Below are 24,489 nucleotides of genomic sequence, written 5' to 3' on the forward strand. Positions count from 1 at the left end.
TCCAAAGAAAATAAAAATAGCTACCATTTACTTTCTATGGAAATACTACATACTGTGCCAGTACTTAAAATATTAGTTCTCACTCTAACTGCAACCTAAAAAAAAATAGCATCATTTTCTGCATTTTGCTAAAGTCAAAACATTGGTTCAGAGAGACTTGACCAAGACCACACAGCTGAGAAGTGAGAAGGTCAGGATTTGAATCCATAATTGACTCATTCCAAAGGTCTTCCCATCATTCTGAACTGCTTCCAAATAAATTGTACCAAAATCTTTCTGTAATTCTAGCATTTCAGCTTATATTTTACCAAAGTCACCCTTTCTAAAACGTCTTGGCCAACTCCAAATAGTCCCCTTATAGCATCATCACACCTACCATGGCATAGGACCCAATACAGGCAGAACTTTCACCTCACAATTCAAGTAGAAATACTGCCCAGGGGCCAAATTGTAAAGCTCTGTATTGAGGTGACTGCCTTCCAACTAATTAGACTAAAAGTACCTGACAATGCTTCCAAGGAGGTCTTAACTAAAGAGATCAATCTTTTTAACAGGTAATCGGGATAATTTCTAAGCAATCAAGCACCTGCTCATTATCCCCTGTTCTGAGCTGAGAGTATTTCTCCACCGTGCCTGGATCATCTCTGAACCTTTCATAAAATGCTCTCCACTTCCACAGTATGCAGCCTCAGACAGTAGGTGCAAAATTCAATTTTTACAAGTGAAAGTATATTCTTAAGTTGAACTGTATGAGATTGCTGATATTTGACAAATTTTGATTCACAAAAAAATGGCAATTTCAAACGGTTCAAAGTAAACCTTAGGACAGAGGTTTAGCTGCAGGAATAAAAGCCAAAAAAAAAAATAGCAGCTTCTGTAGATATAGAAGTCTCCTGCTTCCTCATGCAACTGTGCTAGTGTAAGGAACCCAGGATGCCACAGCAGTTCCATAGTACAGAGGACCCACGCTCCTCCATGCTCATATTCCTGCTGTACTCAACATGTGACATGGCAGGAGTCCACCCCATAGTCTAAAGGTCACAGCCCCACCTCCCACCATGGCATCCACATCCAAAGACTGGGAAAGGGAAAGGCAGCGGTGGAACACAAACCTCTCCCCTTAGGATCAAGACCTAGAAGTTTTCTATGCACCTTCTGCACATCTCCCACTGATGCGAGCTTAGCCACATGACACATCTAGCCACAAATGATGCTGTGAAATGCTATCATTTATCATATATGGGTAGTTATATCCCAGCAAAAGTTGGAATTTTATTACTAAATGAAAAGGGAGGAATTGATACTGGGGGCAACCTGCAATCTCTGACATATAGTAAGCAAAAGAATTGCAACTGGCATACAATCCTGCAGTTTCCATGATGGATCATGTAAAATTGACTGAACTGGAAAGCTCTGGAAAAGCACCTGGAAAGATGAAAATTGACCTATTGAAGTAAGCTTAAATTAAGTGGAAATCAGAATTCTTGGCATATGGAAGTTGCTAAGAAGCAGATATAGAACACGCATGAGTTCTCTGATGGCCTGGGAAACATCTGCCCTTTGGAGAAATCGGCCCTTTGCCAATTGGTAGAGCACATGCATCCAGGCTTTGTTCTCATCTTTCTCAGTCTGTAAGGTCATATTTGGAGGCACATCTTTATTTCTGGTGTTCAACTTAGGATGAGCTGTAAAGGTTTTGTAAGATGTTCATCTTGTAAGAAATGAAATTAACTCATATACTCAAGCATTCTTTATGATTTTTCCAAACCATCTTTCGAGGCACTAAGGCCCCGAGGTAGAAGTGCCTCTTTCCCAGATCCCACAAGACCTTAAGCATCATATTTATTAAAGCAGTTTAAGTTGCTGGGATACAACTACTGTGCAACCAAAAAGAGCTGATTATCACATCAGTTTGCCCCACTTTAGGAAAGTCCAGTATATTAAAGAAAACCCTCTCCAAAGTTAAAAAGAAGGTAACTGGAAGGTCCCAGTGATATAAGTATAATGACACATAAAGCAATGAATGAAATGTAAAGGCATAAAACCTTTTCAGGTGCCAGACCACTTGGAATTACTCCCCTATACTACAAGACACCTGATATTCTCTCAACTCAATATTGCAGAATAACTTCACCAGAACTGATGAAAAGAACATTGCACTGCAAAGTCAAATGAGACTTCCAAGATCAATTCCATATTTAACTAGCTAAGTAGTCTCAAGCAAATTGCCTAACCATTCATCTCTGTGCTTCAGTCTGTTCATCTGTAAAATAGGGATAATAATAGCACCTACTTCATAGGTTCACTAGGAGGGTGAAATGAGTTAATATATGGGACTGCTCATCACAGAGCCTAGCAGGGGAAACACCCAATTCTTTATTCTAACTGGACTTGGCACAAGAATTAAGATACCTTGAGTGCAAATTTTCCATTACCCTTCATTAAGTCTAAAAAGGGAGATAAAATCTGGAAGCCCCAGCTCATAGAGCCCTCTTTCCCAAAGTGGAATGAAGGTGCCCCCTTCATCCATGGTGTCTGGCAAGCTCTGCCACAGGAGGATATAACAGAAGGAAGAAGAAAGCCTTCCCCTCTGCAGAAAAGAGAAACAAAAGTGGAAGAAAATATACCCCAATTTTCTCCTCTCCTCCCTGAGAAGTGAGGATAATGTCAGGGTCAGAGGGGAGCTACAGTCCTTATGCCCCACTGAACACTCTGGAAAGATCACTTCTTGGGCTGCCCCTCTCACCAGCCTAGGGCACAGTTACATCCTGTAGCTGCACAGTGTAGCCAGGCTAAGGAGACCTGAAGTTGAGATTACCCCAGCTGCCCTTAATACTCATGTAGTGAAGACACAGCAGGTTAGCTACTGTAGCAGTGGCCACGTGGTTCTGTAGCAAGGGCTGGGGATCAGAGCCCAATGTCAGTGCAGCCAGATGGCAGAGCAATGAAGGTGAGCCTGAGCCAGTGGGTGCATGCCATGCCACTGGCCTCCGCTAGAGCCAAAGATGGAGATCATGAGTTAATGAACCACATACACATGCAGGGAACACCACTCATGTGAGCATAGGACACTGCTCCCAGAGGACACGAGGCAGAATCTAGCACACCAAAGAACCTCTGACACCACGAGACTAGCTGTATCACAATCCTTCCCCCAATCATCTACGCAGACACCATGTGTACATCTCCTCTGCACAAGCAAGTCGTAGTCTGAGTTTAAAATGGTGACCACTCCCCCACCTGATTCAAACACAGAATGTGGACAGTTCATGAGAGAAATGTCCCTATGATTATGTGTGAAATATATAAAGATAAAATCAATTATCACTAAACAAATATGAGTCCCATGGGGATGCAGGAGTGAAAAAAATACAACTCGGTTAGCGAAATCAAACTTAGAACATGAAAATATAGGCTTTATAAATTCTCACAACTGTGGACAGGACTATAAATTTGATGCAGCTTTGGAAAACTGTTTGGTACCATCTCTAAAAGCTAAAGAGGGCCTACCCTAATGAATCATTCATTCCACTCTCAGGTATTAACCCAAGATAAATAAGTGGTTTTTTCTACCAATAGACATGTATAAGATGTGTTCAGCTCCCTTATTCACCATAGCCTAATACTGGAAACAGACGAAATGCCTAACAGGTGAAGAATGGGTAAATAAATTGTGGGATATTATACACTATAATATAATTTATCAATAAAAAAAGAAGGAACTGCTCCTACAGATGGCAATATGGATGAATCTCAATACATGATGAGGAGCAAAAGAAGTAAAATTCATAAGAGTATATACTATATGATTCCATTTATACAAGGTTCAAGAACAATTGAAATTAATCTATGGGGTTAGAATCAGAATAGTGGCTACCTGGTAGTAGGAAGCGAGCAGAGGAGAGGAGGTATTAGCTGGGAAGAGGCATGGAGGAGCTAATGAATTCTGGAATTGCCCTGTGACTTCATCTGAGTAGCAGTAACACAGGATAGATATAGATAAGATATAGATACAGATAGATGTAGATATAAATATAGATAATGTAGATGTAGATATAGATTTTGATTTAGAAATAGTTTACATAAAATTTTTACATATATAAAAATGTATGAAGCTGTACGGCTAAGATTTTTGCTACTTACTACATGTATTTCATACCTCATTATAAAAGCTTCAAAACAACACACGTGCACAGTCTTTTCTACTTCAATTTAAGGAAGCAAGGTGTGAGAGGAATGTGTGTTACCCCAGGGCTGCTCTACACCCAAACTCTACAGGGCATCATCTAATGTACGTTGGAAATAAATGTAGACTTCCCCTGGTCACCTCTGATAGAAGGTTCCTCTCATTTACCTGGGCCACCTCTAAACAAAGATCTCTAGATGCCATGAAATGGACAACTAGAAAAAGTCATAGGCTGTGGTGACTCAAAAACTGAATTACCTTAAGAAATTTTATTATCCCTTAAATAACAGATGAAAATAATTATTTTAGAGATGTGTGACAAGGAACCTGGAGTGGCAGAAGGCGTGCACCACGAATTTATGTTGAAACTATCACAATACTTGGGCCAAATCCTGAGGGACCTAGAAAATCTGAGTCTTCAAGGGCAAGGACCATAACCAAACCAAGAATAAACCATGCTGGGTGCCCAGGTGCCAGCAGCTCTGTCATCCACTGATGACTTAATTCTCCTTCCTGCTCTTCAAGTTTTGCAGAAATATTTAAGCCAAGAGTCCCTTAATACTTTAGACTTATTGGTGGTGTTTATGCTTTTTAAGTCATAGATCTTTTTGAAAATCTGATAAAAGTTACAGGCACCCAGAAAAAAGGTATAAGATATTGCATATATCTTGAGGTATCATAAGTAATACTTAGTAGCTCCTAACTATGGAATGGAAAAAAAAAAACTGGAATTGTAGAACTACTAAGGGGAGTATGAAACATTTCCTCAATAATCCAAACCAGTTAGCAGACAGTAAGTGTAACTTTATTTATACTATGGCTAAAAACTAATTAGTTCCTTATATTACTTTATGTTTAGCTGGAGTTATGCTTAATAAATATGTTAGTAACACCAGACATCTCGTACTATGATCTTGCTTTATTTTTTAATGAGCAAATGAGTTAATAATTGTTTATTAAACAGAGTCCATTTCATAAGAAAAATATATTTTTGAAATATGCAGTAACAACATAGGTTAACGCAAAAGACAATATAAATGCATTATTGCTTATAACTCATTATGATTCTATCTGATTTAAAAGAGTTGCATAGGCCGGGCGCGGTGGCTCACGCCTGTAATCCCAGCACTTTGGGAGGCCGAGGCGGGCGGATCACGAGGTCAGGAGATCAAGACCATCCTGGCTAACATGGTGAAACCCCATCTCTACTAAAAAAAAAAAAACAAAAAATTAGCCATGCGTGGTGGCATGCACCTGTAGTCCCAGCTACTCAGGAGGCTGAGGCAGGAGAATGGCATGAAACCGGGAGGCAGAGCTTACAGTGAGCTGAGATCGTGCCACTGCACTCTAGCCTGGGTGACAGAGCGAGACTCCGTCTCAAAAAAAAAGAGTTGCATAAAGCAATTACTATAAATCTTGTTGATGAACATAAAATATATAAACATGTAAGGTGTTTGACAATCACAATACAACAAAAGAGAGAAAATGGAGCTACACAGGAGAAAAATGTTATATACTATTGAAATTAAGTTAGTATTAAACTGACCTCTATTGTGACAAATGTAGATGTTAACTGTAATCCCAGGGCAACCACTAAGAAAATAACTCAAAAACTATTTGTAAAAGAAACAACAAGGGAATTAAAAGACCATACCAGAAAATATCTATTTAACACCAAAAGCAGGCATGAAAAATAAAACAACAAAGAGAAATAAGATATACATGACAAACATAAATCCTGTCTTTTCAGTTAATTATGTAAAATATAAATAGACTTAATACTCCAATTAAAAGGCAGAGATTGGCAAAATTGATCCAAAAAATCTAACAAAATACTGTCTATGAGAGACAACATTTAGATTCAAAGACACAAATAAGTTGAAAGTACAAGGATGAAAAAGATATCTCATGCTGCCAGGCATGGTGGCAAGTGCCTGTAGTCCCAGCTACTCAGGAGGCTGAGGCAGGAGGATTGCTTGAGTCCAGGAATTCGAGGCTGCAGTGAGTTATGATCGTGCCTGTACTCCAGCCTGAGTGACAGAGCAAGACCCTGTCTCTTAAATAAAAAAAAAGATACATCATGCAAATATTATAGTAACCAAAAGAAAACTGGAATGGCTATAACAGTATCAGATAAAAATAGACTTTAAGACAAAAGTTACTACTAGAGACAAAGAAGGACATTTAATAATGACAAAAAGGTCAATCTATGAAGTAGATGTAACAAATATAACTATGCACCTAATAAAAGAGCACTAAAATACATGAAGGATAAACTGACAGAGCTGAAGAAAGAAATAGACAATTCAACAATAATAGCTGAAGACTCCAATACCTTAGTTTCAATAATGGATAGAACATCTAGATAGAAGATCAACAAGAAAACAAACCAACTCATCCTAACACACATCTATAGAACACTCTACCCAACAACAGCAAAAAACAGTTATTCTCAAGCATACATGGAAGATTCTCCAGGATAGGCCATATGCTAGACTATAAAACGAGCATCAACAAATTTTAAAAGATTAAAGTCACATAAAATATTTTCTCCACCTACAATGGATTCACTGTCTATACTTAACAGGAACAACTATGGGCCAATATATGTCCCCAGGAGAGCCCTACAAGGACTTAGGTCTCAACCTATAGTTTAGGAATGCCAGTGGTCCCCATAGTCACAAGCATTTTATAAAGGGATGGAAACAGAACTCTGGATACCATTTTCCTAGAGACTCTCAGAGAAAATATTGTGTTATAAAATCTGTAGGTTAAAAAAACAGGATGTCTTACACAAATGTCTCATATATTAAAGAATTACAGAGTAATTACAGAGAAAGGTATTACACTGTTCTTCAACATCCTAGGAGTGCTGCCATAAGTTGGGAGATCCTCCCAAGGTTTGGACCATCTACGCTATTTAAAGGTTTGTAACCATTATCAGATAGAGGAAAAGATTGTCTGCTATGAAAGATTCTCTTCCCTAATTTAGGATTCCTTCCAAGCTGCAAATCACCTGAAGCTGATTATTCCTGAGTCCAAGACCACTGCCTGCAAAATAATCAAGTCAATACCCATAATTAAGTCAAGTTGCCAGCCTTAATTATATTTCTCTCTCGCTCCTTCACTCTCTCTCCTTCCCTCCTTCCCTCTCTGCCCCACCCCTGTGTACATTATATACCAATTCATTGGAGATATATATATATATATATGTCTGTGTGTGTGTGTGTGTGTGTGTGTTAAAGAAGCAGGATGTCTTACACAGATGTTTCATATATTGAGGAATTACAGAGTAATTACAGGGAAAGGTATTACACTGTTCTTCAACATCCTAGGCAGTGCTGCCATAAGTTGGGAGATCCTCCCAAGGTTTGGACCATCTATGCATCTATGCTATATATATACATACATACATACACACACACACACACACACACACACACACGTGCAATTGATTATATGTTGATTAAATGTTAGGCATCCAAATGCAATTAAGACTTTTAAAGACAAAAGCATCTTTATAGATGGGTGACAAGAATTTGATAAGGGCTTTCTTTTTTTTGGATTTCTGATGGTTTAAAATAGGAGACCCTTCTCTCAACAAATCCATGAAAGCATACTGGGGTGGAGTTTACTGCTGTTGTAAAAAACGATTTTGGATGACAGATAGTTCAGAGGGCAAGTCAGCTCTGCACCAGTGTCCTGGCTCTGTGTCAAGGGGGCAACTATGCCCCATAAGGACCCTTCAACAGGTAAGGGTAAAAATCTGATCACACAAACAAGGGATTGCTACCACAGCAGGACCATCCCAATTAGGGTCCACTTTGCCTAGTTAAATATCCAAATGATAGAAGAGATCATTTATAAGGCCAGTGTCTGCAGTCAATTCTCTATTCTACAGTTCTTATTTATGCTCAACGAGTAAGGACAAAGTGTCAGAGGTATAGAATGCTTCCTGACTCCTGTAATCAGCACACCCTTACTCCTCTTGTCTGATGGCTACAATTCATTCTTAGGATCTTAGCTTGAAATCTACCTACTTTAAGTAACTGTGTTCAAATCCTCTGACTCTAGATTAGTTCCCTAGTTACATACTAAACTGTATTTTTATCATACGTAAGTTAAAATTACTATTTTTAACTAATAACTATGTACTTAGTAGTGCGTGCAAAAGTTTATCTCACTATCAACTCCTGCTGCTCTGTATGCTCAACCAGGACAGCTCTGTCAACTGCTATATTATGAGTCTCTAGCAAGTGCCTTCCACATATTAGATTCTCAATAAATAGCTCTAAATAAATGAATTCTACCAGATTGACTTGACAATAGAATAGATAACTAATAAAGCATATGAATTTAACATCCTTTACTCAACAACTTTTAGGTGCCTTGATAAAAGTGCATTTATGCATGGGTCTATGCATATTTTATTAAATCATTATAGGCACATAAAGATAGGGAAAAATCATATATATATTTATTAATTTGTTAAATCATTATATATTCAAGCTCTTCCCATTTATGAACTCAGCTTTCAACTAAATAACTGCATGAGAGTAAGATGTAAATGACCAAAATGGTGGTTTTCTCGTTTTTGTACATCTGTTCTAAGTAGGTTCAGGGTGATCAAAATTGATATATGATTATCACACAGCAAATATTTCAAAACTAAGATCTTATCCATGGCTTTATACGACATCACTCCTCAGAAGAGATTTGGTCAATTTGTGTTCAGGAAGTACATCTACAGCCAAATAGTACACTTAAATTTAGATTTCAAATCAATAAGAATGATGTTTCAGCATTTCCATGTGGAAAGGTGGCCCATAGATGCAGTCTCAGAAAATCGTGATTATTATCACTTCAATTTTGCATGATGCTGTATAGATGGTCTTACTATATTCTTTCATGGGTAAATTCCTTAAACTCTGTGGTGACAGCATTTCCATTATGTAAATGTTAGCCATTTACTGAGAATGTAGGAAAAATTATATCTGCAACACAAGGAATCTTTACATCTTTTGTCCCTTTTACAGGAGCCCACTGGGCCACTTATTTTCTCAGAAGTTCTATGCAGGTGGCCCCTAGTGTAAACGGCTAGAAAGTCTTTTAAAATTGTGTTTGGACAGTAAGGTGGAAATTTCCAGACTTTATAACATCAGAAAATGCATCATTTTAAGAAAGATTCTTTCCCTTCTCTACTTATTTTCTCCTAAGGTACTTCACAATATTTCCTGTTTGAAATTTAGTCATATATATGAATGTATGTAATATATGTAACTATAAATTTGTATGTATGAATACACACACACACACACACACACACACACACATGCACGCACAAACACATCCCCTTAGATGAACTGCAATGGCCCAAAAGATAGTCAACTTACAGGAATGGATACCAGAGGTCCTCTAGGGTAGTGTTTTTCAAATTGTGGGCTTAGAATAAATTTAGTATGTCCCAAAGATAATTTTCTCAAAAGTGGAAGAGTAGAGTGGAATGAAATAGATAATTCTAGGCACAATGTGTGAGGATATTGAATCTTTCCTGACTTTGGAACACAGGCACTATGAGCAAATCTTGGGGGAGGGGGAATTTGTATGTGTATATGCACAAGTAAATTTGAGAACGGCTTGTATAATTTGGGAATGGTTTGTATAATATTCATGGATATTCATTTGTAAAGAGCTCACATATGTGGAGCTCAGACATACTGAAGCTGAGTCTAACCCAGGAGAGAGAGGCTTCCAGCCCCTGCCTCCACCCTAAGACCCACTGGTGAGGGCACCGTACTGTGCTCTTGTTCCCTGCAGTGCTCATCCAGGGATAAGAACGGTATCCGAATGCTGGACTCACATTAGGGACCCTTTCTCACAAGGCTGTAGTAAAAACCATTGACTCATTTAAAGAAGGGAAACTCACCATGGGTTCCTGAAATTATCAGAAGAGACAGGGACCCCCCAGGAGGAGTAAGAGATTTTCATAATAATTGGGTAGAAAGGATAAATCATTTAATTTGAATATTTAAAGAAATGTGATCTAATTTCATACACCAAGTAAAGGGGGCTATATTGTTTATACAAATATCTCAGCTATGACAAGTTGTTTGGTCTATTAAAAAAGCTAGTTTTCAAATGTAACCAAATATGCTTGTGTTAAAGGAGAATGGTAACTTTTATTAATGTTAAAATCCGAGTTCCTACAGTTCTTATTTTCTGTTGTACTCATTCCTAGAGAAAGAAGGATACATTAGTATATATATGTTTGCATTAATAAAAAAGGCAGAAGAAGGAAACTCTACTCTGTTAAGAATGTCCCATAATTATTATTTTTAATTTTTGAAGTTTCTAATACAGCCAGAGAAAATAACGCCAGTGGAAAAGAAGGCATAAGCTTTGTAAAACATAGATGCAGGCAACAAAAGAGATTTCAGATGATCTGAAAAAAGAGAAACCCCGATATGTCTCAGAGATTTGGTCTCTGAAGTGTCCTCGGAAGTAAACGTGGCCATATAAACTACTCTTCTACAGATGGGCCCTGGGCCTCACAGTACAAATCTCCTTGACAGAGGAGGATCTTCCTTCTCCCATTCTTTTTATACACGCACACTATCCACAATGTTTCTCCTTGAGAACGAAAAATGCAGGCATCAGCAAAGCGACAATTGAGAAAGAATCCAAATGTCACACAACCAGACAGATGGAAGGAGACAACATTGTTTTCTTACCATATCACTCAATCAACATTGCGCCGAAGCACATGACTCTGCCAATATTTGACTGTTTGACTCACAAATATGAAAATTCCACATGATTCAGCCTAATATTTATAGCATTCCCACCATGTATAGAATCCATAAGGGTAGTTACATTTGCTGTACTATTTTCACAAAATGACAAAGCAAATGACGATGAAACCCTTATGATAATTTCACAAAAGTCACAGAAAGAATCGTGGAAGGATTCTTTAAGACAATGTGTTTGCAGGAGTGGGAAGTTAACAAGCAAGGACATGGAAAGGCAAATCAGTACATCGTCACTGAGTACATACAATTCGCAAGATATTTGGTCCTTGTCCTCAAGTACCTACAATTTAGTTTGGAAGATGTAACGCATGAAAAAAAATTGCACCTAAGACAATTATATAATAATCACTTGGGACAGAGAAAATGACACAAAGAATATCAAACTGGGCAGGTCCTTAGAATTTAAATAGTCTAACTCCCTTATTATTATTATTATTATTATTATTATTATTATTATTATTATTATTATGATTTTTGCGATGGAGTTTGCTCTGTCGCCCAGGCTGCAGTGCAGTGGCACAATCGCGGCTCACTGCATCCTCTGCCCTCCCGGTTCAAGCGATTCTTCTGCCTCGGCTTCCCGAGTATCCTGCTCACTACAGTCATGGTAAAAAAAAAAAAAAAAAAAATTTTTTAAAGGCAGTGCTTCACTGATTTAAATATTGCATAGAGGTCAAAGAGAGTTAAGACCAAATAAATGCCACTGGATTTCACAAATAGAAGAAGATGGGCAAAAAAATAAATAAATAAAAATAATAAAAAAATAAATCCCAGAGAGATCAAGTATTTAAATAAAAAGGCATTTGGTAAAACATGGCAGGCTGACTGCATGTGCTTATTTCCATCTCATTCCAAAGCCCAACTAAAGCGACAGTAAAGGAATAAAAAATTATGAACATACAAGGACAAGAACAGGAAAGCCAGCATTAGTGAATACGAGAGTTCCATACATTTTACAGATGCTAAAAAGGATGAAAGAATGGAAACAAGTCAGCAGAACAGAGGAAACTATAAGAAAAAAAAAGTGTGCCTATACAGGAACAACCAATGAAAAAGCAACCAATTCTCACTGCACAGTTACACACACAAACACACTCAGGGTTAGGACCTGGTCCCACCACACACCACACACCATAGAAGGTAAGAATGAAGCACAACACTGACAACAGGGGACTGTTTGAAAGCCCGGGAATATAGGATACTTGAGATTTCAGGTCCATTCCTCAACCCCAACACTGGCAAAAGAAGACCCAGGATGACATGTATGCAACAGGTCTACAGAAAAATCAGCCCAGATTACCACAAAAGGGCAGAGGCATCCAAAAAGGATATCTCCAGGATGAGAAAATAAGCAATTACATTATTTGATATATTGAACCTCGAACAATAATATTGATAAACATTTGACATATCTGATGAAGCAAGAAGAAACAACTTTTTAAAGTTCATTTAAAAAATAAGCAAATTTTTAAAGGCAAGGCAATTATTAACTCCAGGAAAAACAAAAAGCTGCATGAAAAACTTAATCCTCACATAAGACTTCATGAAAACTTTAAACTGCCACTCATCAAAGGGTACCACTAAGAAAGTAAAAAAGCAAGGCACTGTCTGGAAGAAAATATAAGATGTCCACCTGATAAAGAACTCATATCCTGAATACATAGAAAACTAAACAGCAACAGAAAAAAGACAAGCAACCCAAATAAAATACTGGCAAGAGACTTTAATGAAACTTCACAAAAGAAGATATCAAAATTACCAATAAGTACATGTAAAGGTGCTCATCAGGGAAAAGAGAGTAAAGTAATTTAAAAGGTATGAGCATAAAAAGACAAAGAACAAGAAAGGCAAAAGAAATGGTAGGTAACTGGGATGGAAGAAACATTCTGTTACTTATCTGGGTGGTAGCTATGCAGATATCCATATACATAGAAACTCATGAAGCTGAACACTTAAGATTTGTGCACTTTATTCAATAAAAATTGGACTTCAGTCTTTAAAATGTAATCTTTTGCAATAACAATTTTTGTTCAGTGTATAATTAGGGGAAGAACTAGAGGAGAAATAAGTTAAATTTACATATCTTCACCATACATTAAAAGATAGATCAAGAAACAGCTGTATAAGCATATTTTTGAGAAATCTCATGGTTAGCACTATTGCCTCTAACAAGATTGTAGGTTGAGGAGAGGGGAACAGGGGACTGTTATTTTTCTTTTTTTTTTTTTTAATTTTACCTTAAGTTCTGGGATACATGTGCAGAATGTGCAGGTTTGTCACATAGGTATACATGTGCAATGGTGGTTTGCTGCACCTATGAACCCCATCATTTAGGTTTTAAGCCCCACTTCAAACTATACTACAAGGCTACAGTAACCAAAACAACATGGTACTGGTACCAAAACAGATATATAGACCAATGGAACAGAACAGAGACCTCAGAAATAACACCACACATCTACAGCCATCTGATCTTTGACAAATCTGGCAAAAATAAGCAATGGGGAAAGGAGTCCCTATTTACTAAATGGTGCTGGGAAAACTGGCTAGCCATATGCAGAAAACAGAAACTGGACCCCTTCCTTACACCTTATACAAAAATTAACTCAAGATGGATCAAAGACTTAAATGTAAAACCTAAAACCATAAAAACCCTAGAAGAAAACCTAGGCAATACCACTCAGGACATAGGCATGGGCAAAGACTCTATGACTGAAACACCAAAAGCAATTGCAACAAAAGCCAGAATTGACGAATGGGATCTAATTAAACTAAAGAGCTTCTGCACAGCAAAAGAAACTGTCATCAGAGTGGGAGAAAATTTTTGCTATCTATCCATCTGACAAAGGGCTAATTATCCAGAATCTACAAGGAACTTAAACAAATTTACAAGAAAAAAACAACCCCATCAAAAAGTAGGCGAAGGATATACAGTTTTTCATGATAAGCTTTTTACTAACATATTTTTTAACTGCACACATAAAAATGTTAAACAAATATTAAATATGTGATTATTTATATAAACCTGGGATGGAGAAGGTCTTTTAGGGACGCCTCTGTGAATATCATTTATTTTGCCACCCAGTGTCCACTCCCCGTTCTGTACTCTAAGTTCCCTACCTCCTCCACTAAGAGTCCATATCGTTCAGGGGAATCTTCATTCCTGGCTTTCGCACTGGCTGGTGACTCAGGCCCAATTCAACCAGTCCAACCCGTGGTCTTGGCCCTTGCTCTCAGAGATGTTTTTTTCTTCCAGAGATAGGCACAAGGCCCAGTTTGGGCCATTGAGAGTTATACCAAAGAGTTCTGTAAAAATGCTGAAGGAGGCCGGGCGCGGTGGCTCACACCTATAATCCCAGTACTTTGGGAGGCTGAGGCGGGCAGATCACGAGGTCAGGAGATTGAGACCATCCTGGCAAACACGGCGAAACCCCGTCTCTACTAAAAATACAAAAAAAAAAAAAAAAAAAAAAATTAGCCGGGCATGGTGGCAGGCACCTGTAGTCTCAGCTACTGGGAAGATCGAGACCATCCTGGCTAACACGGTGAAACCCCATCTCTACTAAAAATATAAAAAATTAGCCAAGCGTGGTGGTGGGCACCCGTAGTCCCAGCTACTGGGCAGGCTGAGGCAGGAGAATGGCATGAACCCAGGAGGTGGAGCTTGCAGTGAGCCGAGATCGCGCCATTGCACTCCAGCCTGGGCGACAGAGCGAGACTCTGTCTCAAAAAAAAAAAAAAAAAAGCTAAAGGAAAGATATGGTCCGCATATACTTTTATATATACATATGTATAAGAATATGTATATAGGCTAATATAGGTAAGATATTCATATATCTTATGTGAATATATAGCTTTTATTCATTAAAAGCTAATCTAAATTTATATGTACAAGAACCATATATAAATTGTTAGATATTATTATTATTAGCAATTAAATTTCTTTTTTCCTTAAGCCAGTTTGGGTTGAGCTTTCTGATACCTGCATGTAGCAGGATCCTGACTAATTCAACCACGCAAAAGAGAAACCAGACAAAACCAACCAATAGATGTAAGCAGATATACATAAAACATCAACAAAAACATTTTCTCAGTAGAAATCACCAAACAATTTAAAAGTAAATAGAAAAGGAAGAAAGAATGGTTGTAACCCTTAGGCTTGATAAAGTTTTTGCCCTTACTAATAACAAGACAGAATTGCTACAGAAAACGGGCAAAAATATAAAAGCACAATTCAAGAATAAAAACACGAATGCACAAAAGCTTGCTTTTTAAAAATCAAACAAATGAAATTAATCATGAACAAATTTTATCCAATGACATAGCTAAACATTGTTTTAAATTTTATTATCCAGAGTTGGCAAGTGTCTCATGGACTGCTGATGAGAATGTAAATTGGTACACCTTTCTGGAAGGCAATCTAGCTATAATAAAAATAGGCAAACCTTGGATGCAATAAGTCTTCTTCTAGGAATTTATCTAAGGAGATAATTAAAGAGGTGTGCAAACATTCTCCCTACAAATTTGCTCATTGACTTGTATTTCCATATAGAAACACTGGAAAAATGAATATTCAAAAGATAAGGCATTCAGTATAATCCATACATTCCAATAGTGTTCAATAATTTAAAATATTGATGGAAAATGTGTACATGTATAGAAGGATGTTCATAATTATGAAGTGAAATAAACAGGTCTTCAACTATACAGCAATGAGCCTGTTTTGGTTGTATAAATACATACACACATGGAAAAAGATCTACTCAGATACATATCAAATGGTAGTAAAATTTCCGAGTAGTAGAATTATGTGCTTCGTAATTTGCTGGAGTTTTTTTCTGCTTATATGTACATTTCAGCCTTGTGGTTTTTTCTGCTGACTAATACATTTCAGCCTTTCTCCAATGAATCTTCACTGACTTTCAGTAAGAAAAAAACGTATTTAAAATTCCTAAAAAGCCATGTCACCTCTAAAAGTGATTTCAGACATGCAGTTGGAGCCTAAACATATGCACGCTTTTAGGTGAAGCACAGATGATAAGAAAGTCAAGGGAGTGGACTCTCTTTTAAGAAAATTTGGTTGTAAAAACAAGAAGCAAAGGGTCTCAAGGACATATATGGTCTATAGTTATTGAGATGAAGAGTCTTCTCTGGAGAAGAGGAAGAGGCCAAAGGTGTAGAAAGAGGGAATCACGTGGGGATATGTCTAATGGAGCCTCTGACAGTAACATACTGTGCTTTCCTTTCTCCAGCGGCCTCCATTTGGGCTGGGCTGCTTTACCTGGATGCCCACATGCCCTTTTCTCTTTGTGCCAAGCATATCCTGATGCTACACAGACTCAGAAAGGGGGGCAGAACTCACCCTGGGGAAGAGCCTATACTCTCAGCCTCTTAGTGTTTGAACCTCTATACTAGGTGCGGCAGGCACTTTTCATCAGCACCTTTCCCCAGGGAAGAAAATAGGATGCTTGAAACCCCCAAGAGGGTCTCTCACCCCCACTCCCATAGAAGACTGACCACCATCCACAACTGCAGTCATAAAGTACACTTGACCTTGATCGTGAAAAAGTGAGTTTTGACAATTCACAGGACTTGAATGCTCCGTAAGAGATTAGGTTTTCTTTTCATTTATTTTGAGCATATTAACAGCTGGTGACCTAGATTAAGAAATAATTCAATATGTGAAAAGGTAGACCATATCACTAAATTCTTTCACAGATGGAAAGTGGATTCAGTGAAAAGCCTCAGACCGAAGAGTCAAGTAATTACTTGGAAGGCAGGAGGAGGAGTACCTACAAGTGGGTAAAATGAAGTGTGGAAAAAGGATGACAAAACCTGGCCCAGATCCCAAGCCAGCAGATCCCTGGCTACTTTCTGCACAAGTAACCCGGGCCTGGAAGGCAGCAGGCAGCCTTGCTAATTCAGCTGCGGAGGGAGAGGCAGGAGGAGGATCACTTTAGTTCAGGATGAGCTTGGGTAGATATTAAAAGAAATACAATCCTCTTACTGCATGGAGAGTGTGCATGTGTGGAGGGAGGGACTAGAGGCAGCCACCAAGCCCCTGGGCCTGGGAACAAAAGGGATCAGTGCCCCCTCTGCTCAGCAACTCATGGTCAGCCGGAACTGGGAGGCAGCCTGAGATTGAGATTGGGTCTGAAGAGGGAAATTCATTGCCATCCTGAGCAACATGGCAAATCTGACTTCCAATAAAACAGGAAAACGCTAAACACCCCATACCCTAGGGACGGAAAATACTGCCACGTGAAAGAGAACACAGTTCAAGTGATACCAATCATGGGGCTCATTAGCCGGTGTTGATTTTCAAGTACAATGCTCAAGCTACAATATAAAGGAAATGTCCTTTGCTCAGGACACAAATGAAGACCTCAGGGCCGTCATATACAGCAGTCACCAGGGAAGCCAGGCAAGCCTGGTGCCTGGTACAACTCCCCTCCACCTGCTTTGGGCTGTGCTTGCTATGGACCTGGGTTTCATTCATGCACATCTCTGGGGAAAAAAAAATAAATTACTGTGGGCAATTTACTGAGGGACTTGCAAAACAACAGAGAACCCAATTTGTGCAATCTGGATTTTTTAAAATGCAATAAAAGGTCCTTCTTTGTGCAGAAATATGCAGAAAGGAACTATTAGGTTCAGGTCATATTTATTTTTGACCTTCTAAAGAAGGACACTGGAGTCAAAAGGGACACAAACATATAGACCAAAAATAAAAGTGTGTATATCTAGATCTCTGTTTTGAACTCCAGAACTCACCAGACAGCACTGTGTGATCACGATCCTACCCTATTGGTCCTGGGAGATTTTTGGTGGCTTCTCTGTTAAATCGTTCGTGTCTACTGCACTTAAGTAGCCACAAAATCCCCCGCAAGAAAGACGGCTGCTGCAATCTCCCGCCCCGATCTACGGGCCGCGTCCCCGCGAGCTGCCTGCGGGCGCGCTGGGAGCCGGCCCGGGGAGATGCGAGCGCAGGGAGATGCGCTCTGCTCCGGGCGCAGCGGGCGAGCTGCCGCACCTCCTACTTCTGTTGCCTGGCTTGGGGCCAGGAGAGCGGCAACCCGGGGCCGGCTCCGGGGCTGGACATATCCGGCGCCTCCGGGGCCAGGGTCTGCGGGTCCCTGGCGCTGCGTCCTCCCGACCCGCTCCCCGCGGCGCCCGGGTCGCGCCTTGCTGCAGTCACCGAGCTGAGGGCAGGGCGTCCCAGCGTCCCTGGCCCCGGCCCCGCTCCGCAGCGCGCCGCACCCCGAGGCTCGGGCCCCGCACAGCTGCAGCCGGTGCCCTCCGGCCAAGCCCCCGCCTGGCGTCCCCGGCCCCAGCCCCGGCCGCCCGCCGCTGACCTTTTCCTGCGCGCGGTTGAGTCGCTTCTGGACGTTCTTGGCGAAGATGCCCGTCTTGATGTCGGCCATGGCTGCGGGTCCGGGGAGCTGCGAAGAGCAGAGCGCGCAGCGGGGCTGGCGGCGGCGCGGAGGAGCGGGAGGAGGAGCGGGAGGAGGAGGAGAGGGCCGAGCAGGGGAGGAGCGGGAGAAGCGGCGGGGAGCCGCGGAGCGCGGAGGGGTGAGGGCGGGGCGCGGCGGCGGGACCAGCTTAAAGCGACAGAGCGGGGGCGGGATGCGTCGGGACTGGCTGTGACATGGGGAGAAGGGGCGGGGGAAGAAAGAGAAAGAGGCCAAGAAAAAGAGAGGGAAAAGCCAGAAGCCAGATTGTCTCCTCGATGATAGAAGAGTTTCGAGAGGAGAAAGGGAACCAAGCCTAGCAGAAGTCCCTGGGCCCAGGGGCAGCTTGGGGGTTCTTTTAATGCAGTTTGTATTTGGGGAGAGTGAGGGGACCTGATTCTTTCCGGCAAAAAAAGAAATAGGGGAGACAAAAAAGGGAAGAACCCTAGGGATGTGGAAGCCAGCTGGATTGGACCTGCTCTGAAGTGGAGGTGATGGGGCTGGTCCCTTGCTGCTCCCAAAAGTTTCCAGCTAACAGAGGCCCCTCCATCCACCCTGGGTGTTGCAGAAGAAGGTATGGAGGTCGCCCTACCCTCAGGAGGCTCACAGCCCAGTGAGGGGCCCTGGCTGGGAAACCAACCAAGTCAGAGCTGCAGGAGAGAGGCGTGTGGAGAGCAAAGCGGGGAGAGACCATCGCTGACACTTGTTTAAACTTTAAAACAAGAGTTAGCAGGGCGGGGAGGTCCGCGTTGAGAAAGGTCAGCTTCCGGAAGACAGGCGATGTGTTTTGGTCATCTCCAAAATTCCTGTGCTGGGCAGAAACCTTAGAATAGACTACTCTTCAAGAAATGGTGCATGGAACAGTCAAGTCCCTTATAGCTTCGCATCAACCATGGAAGACCCAGTCCCCCCTAACTTGTTGCTTCCTTGGAAACCTTTTGGCAACCTTAACAGGGACTCACCATCCCTATTATTCTTACTAATGCTTGGGAGAAGTACGAATAATAGGGATAAACCTGCCCTACACCTAGAGCTCTTGTTGGCTCTGACCAGTGGTCAAACTATTCATATTCCATTCTCACTGAGAGTGTGAGGAGAAGAAGTCAGGTGGTGCCCTGCAAACAGAGGTCAGAAGTGGTCACTCACAGTGAATCCTATGAGTCCAGGTGAGCATCCTACTTACCTCTGGGGGAAACTGTTACATTGGTAGACCTCAGCGAGCTGCCACCTGGTGTTCACTCTTGTGTCACCCTGTAGTCCCCTCACCTTGATTCTAGAATGATGCTATGGCCAGCTTTAATCAATAAGATGTGGTGAAAGTGACGCCATGGTAATTCCAGTCCCCCCCCCCCCACCCACCCAACCTAGAAACCAGGCAAGTTTTGCACTCTGGGGATTCCTGTGACACCATATAGGAAATTCAGCTAATTCAGCTACCCTGCTGCAAAAATAAAATAAAATGAAATAACAAGGAGAGGCCATACAGAAAGGGAGAGGCCCTGAGATTACGCAGAGAGAGAGAGAGAGAGAGCAGCCAAGATGTCCCAGCTGAGCCCATTCTCCAATCAGTTCACTGGCTGGCTGCAGCCACACAAGCAACCATCAGCAAGACCAGCAGAAGAACCACTCAGCTAATCCCAGCCAGAGTGCAGAATGTGAGCAAACAAAACAGTTTTTATGAGTCGATCACTTTTATAATGCTTTATTATAAAACAGTAGGTACCTGGAACACCTGGTCTATGTGCTTGGCTCTTATTTCCCTAGGATAAATATCTGCCCCAGTTTCCTTAGGAATTAAGGAATTTCCAGGACACAGGACACTTAGTGCTAACATTGGGAAAGTTCTGAGCAAATTTGGATGAGTCCTACTTATAACACTCCAAGTAAACAGAAGTTTATTTCAGAGAGATAAAAAAAAAAATCCACCACTTGGTCAACATTCAATGAAAAAGGCTATGCTCAGAAACCAGGAATTTGAGTCACCTCCCTCAAACAGGGGCCTTTGGGGCTGTAATGGTTATACTGAGTGTCAACTTGATTGAATTGAAGGATACAAAGTATTGATCCTGGGTATGTCTATGAGGGTGTTGCCGAAGGAGATTAACAGGCAGAAAAATGTGAAAAGAGAGACTGGCCTGGCCTCCCAGCCTACATCTTTCTCCTGTGCTAGATGCTTCCTGCCCTCGAACATCAGACTTGAAGTTCTTGAGTTTTGGAGTTTTGGAACTCGGACTGGCTCTCCTTGCTTCTCAGCCTGCAGACAGCCTATCGTGGGACCTTGTAATCGTGTGAGTTAATACTTAAAAACACACATATATATATGTGTTCCATCAGTTCTGTCCTTCTAGAGAACCCTGACTAATACAGGGTTCAGAATCTCAGCTCTACCTTGGGATCTTGACTATGAGGATACAAGTCTCAGAATGCTGGAATATACCAGAAGTGTTCTAGAGAATATCAGTCCATAGTCACTCTTGCACTGTGAGCCCCAGAGCCACCTACACTGGTTTTAGATACAGCTCCCTCTGCAGACATCACTGCCCCCCCTCTGTCAGGCAAGGGACAGGAGTTCCGAGTACCAGATTTACTTTTTCTCTGCTTCCTTAGAGCTCAAGCCCTCAGTCCCCAAAGTACCAGCTTTTGTCTGTCCCGTAATTATTCCCACCCCACCCAACCACATTTTTGGAACTCAATAAATATATTTTAAAATAAAATTGCAAATTATTAATTTTTCTTATTATTCAGATGCCCAAATCTAGTTATGTAACGTAGGTGGGAAAAGGAGGCTTGTCATTTCGTAATAATTCTATTTGGAATACATGCTGAGCATATTAAAAAGTTGTTACATGCAAACTGTTATCAAAACATTTCACTCCAACAGAAAGGTAAATCGGTGTCCACTTTCAGGTTGCCAGGTGGCTCATTCTAGCCATTCTGGAATATTGACTAAGCACTTTAGCTGGTATTTAGTAGCCGTTCTGTAAATATTTGTTGGAAAATGCATGTATGCATGAGACTAGCTCATGAGCATCCATCATGCAAGATACGATGATGCCTGGCATGCTAGAGGGGGGAGGTACCCACTCCTTAAGAACCCTGAGCTAGGATTCATGAATTCTTCCCCAATGTATCTTTAGAAACCTAAACCTGGCATGTTGGATTTGCACAGATGCTCACAGAGTGGATGAATCTAGTTTGCCAAACCTGATAATGCAGGTAAAAGAGACCCCTGAAACATGTGCCAATGCGTAGCTTTGTAGATCTTTATTTATTTCCGTTCTTTAATAATGCTGCTGAAACAGAGGTTGTGGGGGAGTGAAGGTCCCAACTACAATGACTTTAAACATTGTTATTCCATACAGCAGAGTTTTTCTTCACACAAAATGTTATGTAAAACCCAAATATATTAATCAGATGGGCCTCTCTGGTTGCAGAAAGTGTTGGGTTCCCAGAGCCCCACCTATTAGGCCACTGTTTACTCCCCAAGCTCTCTAAGGGCCCTCTGCAGAACTGCAACACTACGCTGCCAAAGGACGGGGGTCTACAGGACAAGATGATCTCAGCAGGATCATTCAACTCCAAAGTGGTAGGGCCATGCTTTCATGCATACTTCCTTCATTCTCCAACCATAGGACATGTCCACAATTTCTTGATGGCTTGTACCTCTTCCTAGTATTGGCTATCCATTTTTCTCCCCCTTCAGTCAAGGAAAAATACGATCCATCCAATCCCTATAGATTTACTGCTAATGAAAAGTAACCACAATTTTTTCTAATTTCTGGGACATGCTTAGACATCAAATTATATTCAATCTTTATTTAGGTAGGCTTCACAAAAAGTATCACAACACCAACTCTAGATTTTCATCCATACAAGGCAGAATTCCTGAGTCAATTTTCACTTCTGATTCACCTTCCTTCCTTCTAAGTTGCACTTCAAATTGGCTGATAAGTCAAAATATGCAAAATGTGAATTATGACAGATATTGATAATGGATGGAATAGCCCCAAAATTACCACTGTATTATCACAGAACTCATTTTCCACATGTTTCAATGGCACAGAAGTTTATCTCTCTTATCTTTATATCTTGGCAGTCCAATTTAGAGCCTTAGAGAATTCTAGGACTTTGCTAACACTCATAAGAATTATAATATAACACCATATATAATGTGATTTATATGCTAAAACATATTCCAATTAGCTACAAGTTTTTTCTAATTATTGGTTTCTTTGTGTCATTGTATAGATAATTGAAGAGACATTCCATTTAAACATTTGCAGGACCTAATTGAAATTGGGGTCTCAATCAAATTATGACTACTTGCTATACTTAGCTTTTTGTTCAAAGAATCAAATAACTTTTATTTTCTCTCACAAATGTCACTTGAAAATGGTAGTGAAAGTAGGATGTTTTTCAAAAATATATATTGACTGAGTATCTTCTGCATTTCAGGTGAAAACCATCAAATATAGACTCAGTCATGCTTCAAATTAGGCCAAGTATATACATTTTAGCTCCACATATATTTTTAGTAAATTGTGCCTGCATGAATACCCTCTTTCTTTCCCAATTTTACCAAATAGGTTTGTCTAAAAATAACAACTTCCTAATACATTAATAATGCATCACTAATGTATCCTGAAATGCTAAATAGGAAGCAAGAGCTTTGTTTTACACAGTCATTGGCCACTAAAGAAAACAATGACATTGTCTTAAATTGCCTAATAACTTTAACATATTTGAATACCATCTTTGATGCTTTTATGCAAAGTAGATGCAAAACGACTCCTATACCCCAAACAAATTGCTTGTGCATCACTTAATAGCTTACAAGCCAATTGAGAGGTCAGGGAGCAAAATAAAACAGAAATTCTAATTAGCCACAACTCTTTCTGAAGAAAGAGACAAGTTCCTGCAAATATTTGATGCTATTTTCCATCCACAAATAAGCTATAAAAATTCCGTGTACAATGCGAGAATCAGCACATTTGTGCTACTGAGAGCACCTTTGTAATTGCTTTTATAGCTCCAGCTTGGACAAACCCCAGCTTTGTAACAGTGAGCTACTTCAAAACCTTTTAACAAATGCTTAACTTTATCATATATTGGCAGAGACTTCTTTGGTTCAGGGAACCTATTTTTAGTTAACTTGATCCACATTTATATTTTTGTATGAATATGACTTTCTAGATGTGCCCACCTTTGCATGGCAGCTCCTGTGCCCTCACCCGGCTGTTTTCTGCCTCCTGCCCTCCTTGAACACAAGGACTCTCCCAAAGCTGCTCCTGGAGCTGTGGCCACCAGCACAGTAGAGGGATTACCTTGCACCATGGGATCCCCCACTACAATGTGCCACCACTCAGAGCCCTTACTTCAGTAAAAGCCCCTGGGTAATGGCGAAGCCAACTCACTGCTCACCCTCATCGGGATTATGGGTATGATTCCATATGCAGGAAGCCTGGATTAATTATGGTGCTCTCCCTTGTGGTAAACAGATCCCAACTTGCTTGCAGTAGAGCCTCTTCCCTCTCCAGAGACCACACAACCTTCTGGCTGGTCTTACATTGACACTTTCCTCACTTTCTTTACTTCTTTTCTCTAAAGGCCCCGAACAGGCTGCTGCTGGGAGCCGCCTCCAGGGAGATCAGGGAGTTAGGTAGTGAGGGAGGGAGGATTTCCTATTTCTGTTACTTTCAGTGTAACTGCTACAGTTCAGCATTAAAGCTCAGGCCTAAAGAGGCTTCAGTGGGCTAATCTAGGAGGAAATCTGTTGTGGATGGAATCGCGTCCCTTAAAAAGATATGTTGAAGTCCTAACCCCAGGCACCCGTGAATATGACCTTATTTGGAATCACGGTCTTTACAGATACAAGACGTAAGTTAAGAGGAAGCCATACTGGAGTAGGGTAGTCCCTTAATCCAATATGATTGATGCCCTTAGGAGAGAAGAAACATGGATACAGACACACAGAGCAGAGAACACCATGTGTAGACAGACATAGCAGGAAGGAGGCCATGGGATAACAGAAGCAGAGATTGGC

General features: G+C 40.6%; 1 protein-coding gene across 4 annotated transcripts in view; it reads right to left on the reverse strand.

Annotated features, from left to right (window-relative positions):
- Positions 1–18,637, reverse strand: part of LOC101142148 (amphiphysin) — a 247,005-nt gene extending 228,368 nt beyond the window's left edge. Inside the window, exon 1 of one of the 4 annotated variants that reach the window (XM_055347647.2) lies at positions 18,351–18,637. In XM_055347647.2, coding sequence (XP_055203622.1) covers positions 18,351–18,419 — 69 coding nt within the window. In that variant the 5' untranslated portion in view covers positions 18,420–18,637. Of the gene's footprint in view, positions 1–14,115; positions 14,415–18,350 lie in introns of those variants that run through there. The other 3 variants (XM_004045328.5, XM_063708477.1, XM_063708478.1) reach the window with 3 other exon arrangements.
- Between the last annotated feature and the right edge of the window lie 5,852 nt (positions 18,638–24,489).

This window comes from Gorilla gorilla, chromosome 6 (genome assembly GCF_029281585.2).
Source record: "Gorilla gorilla gorilla isolate KB3781 chromosome 6, NHGRI_mGorGor1-v2.1_pri, whole genome shotgun sequence".
Lineage (NCBI taxonomy): Eukaryota > Metazoa > Chordata > Mammalia > Primates > Hominidae > Gorilla > Gorilla gorilla.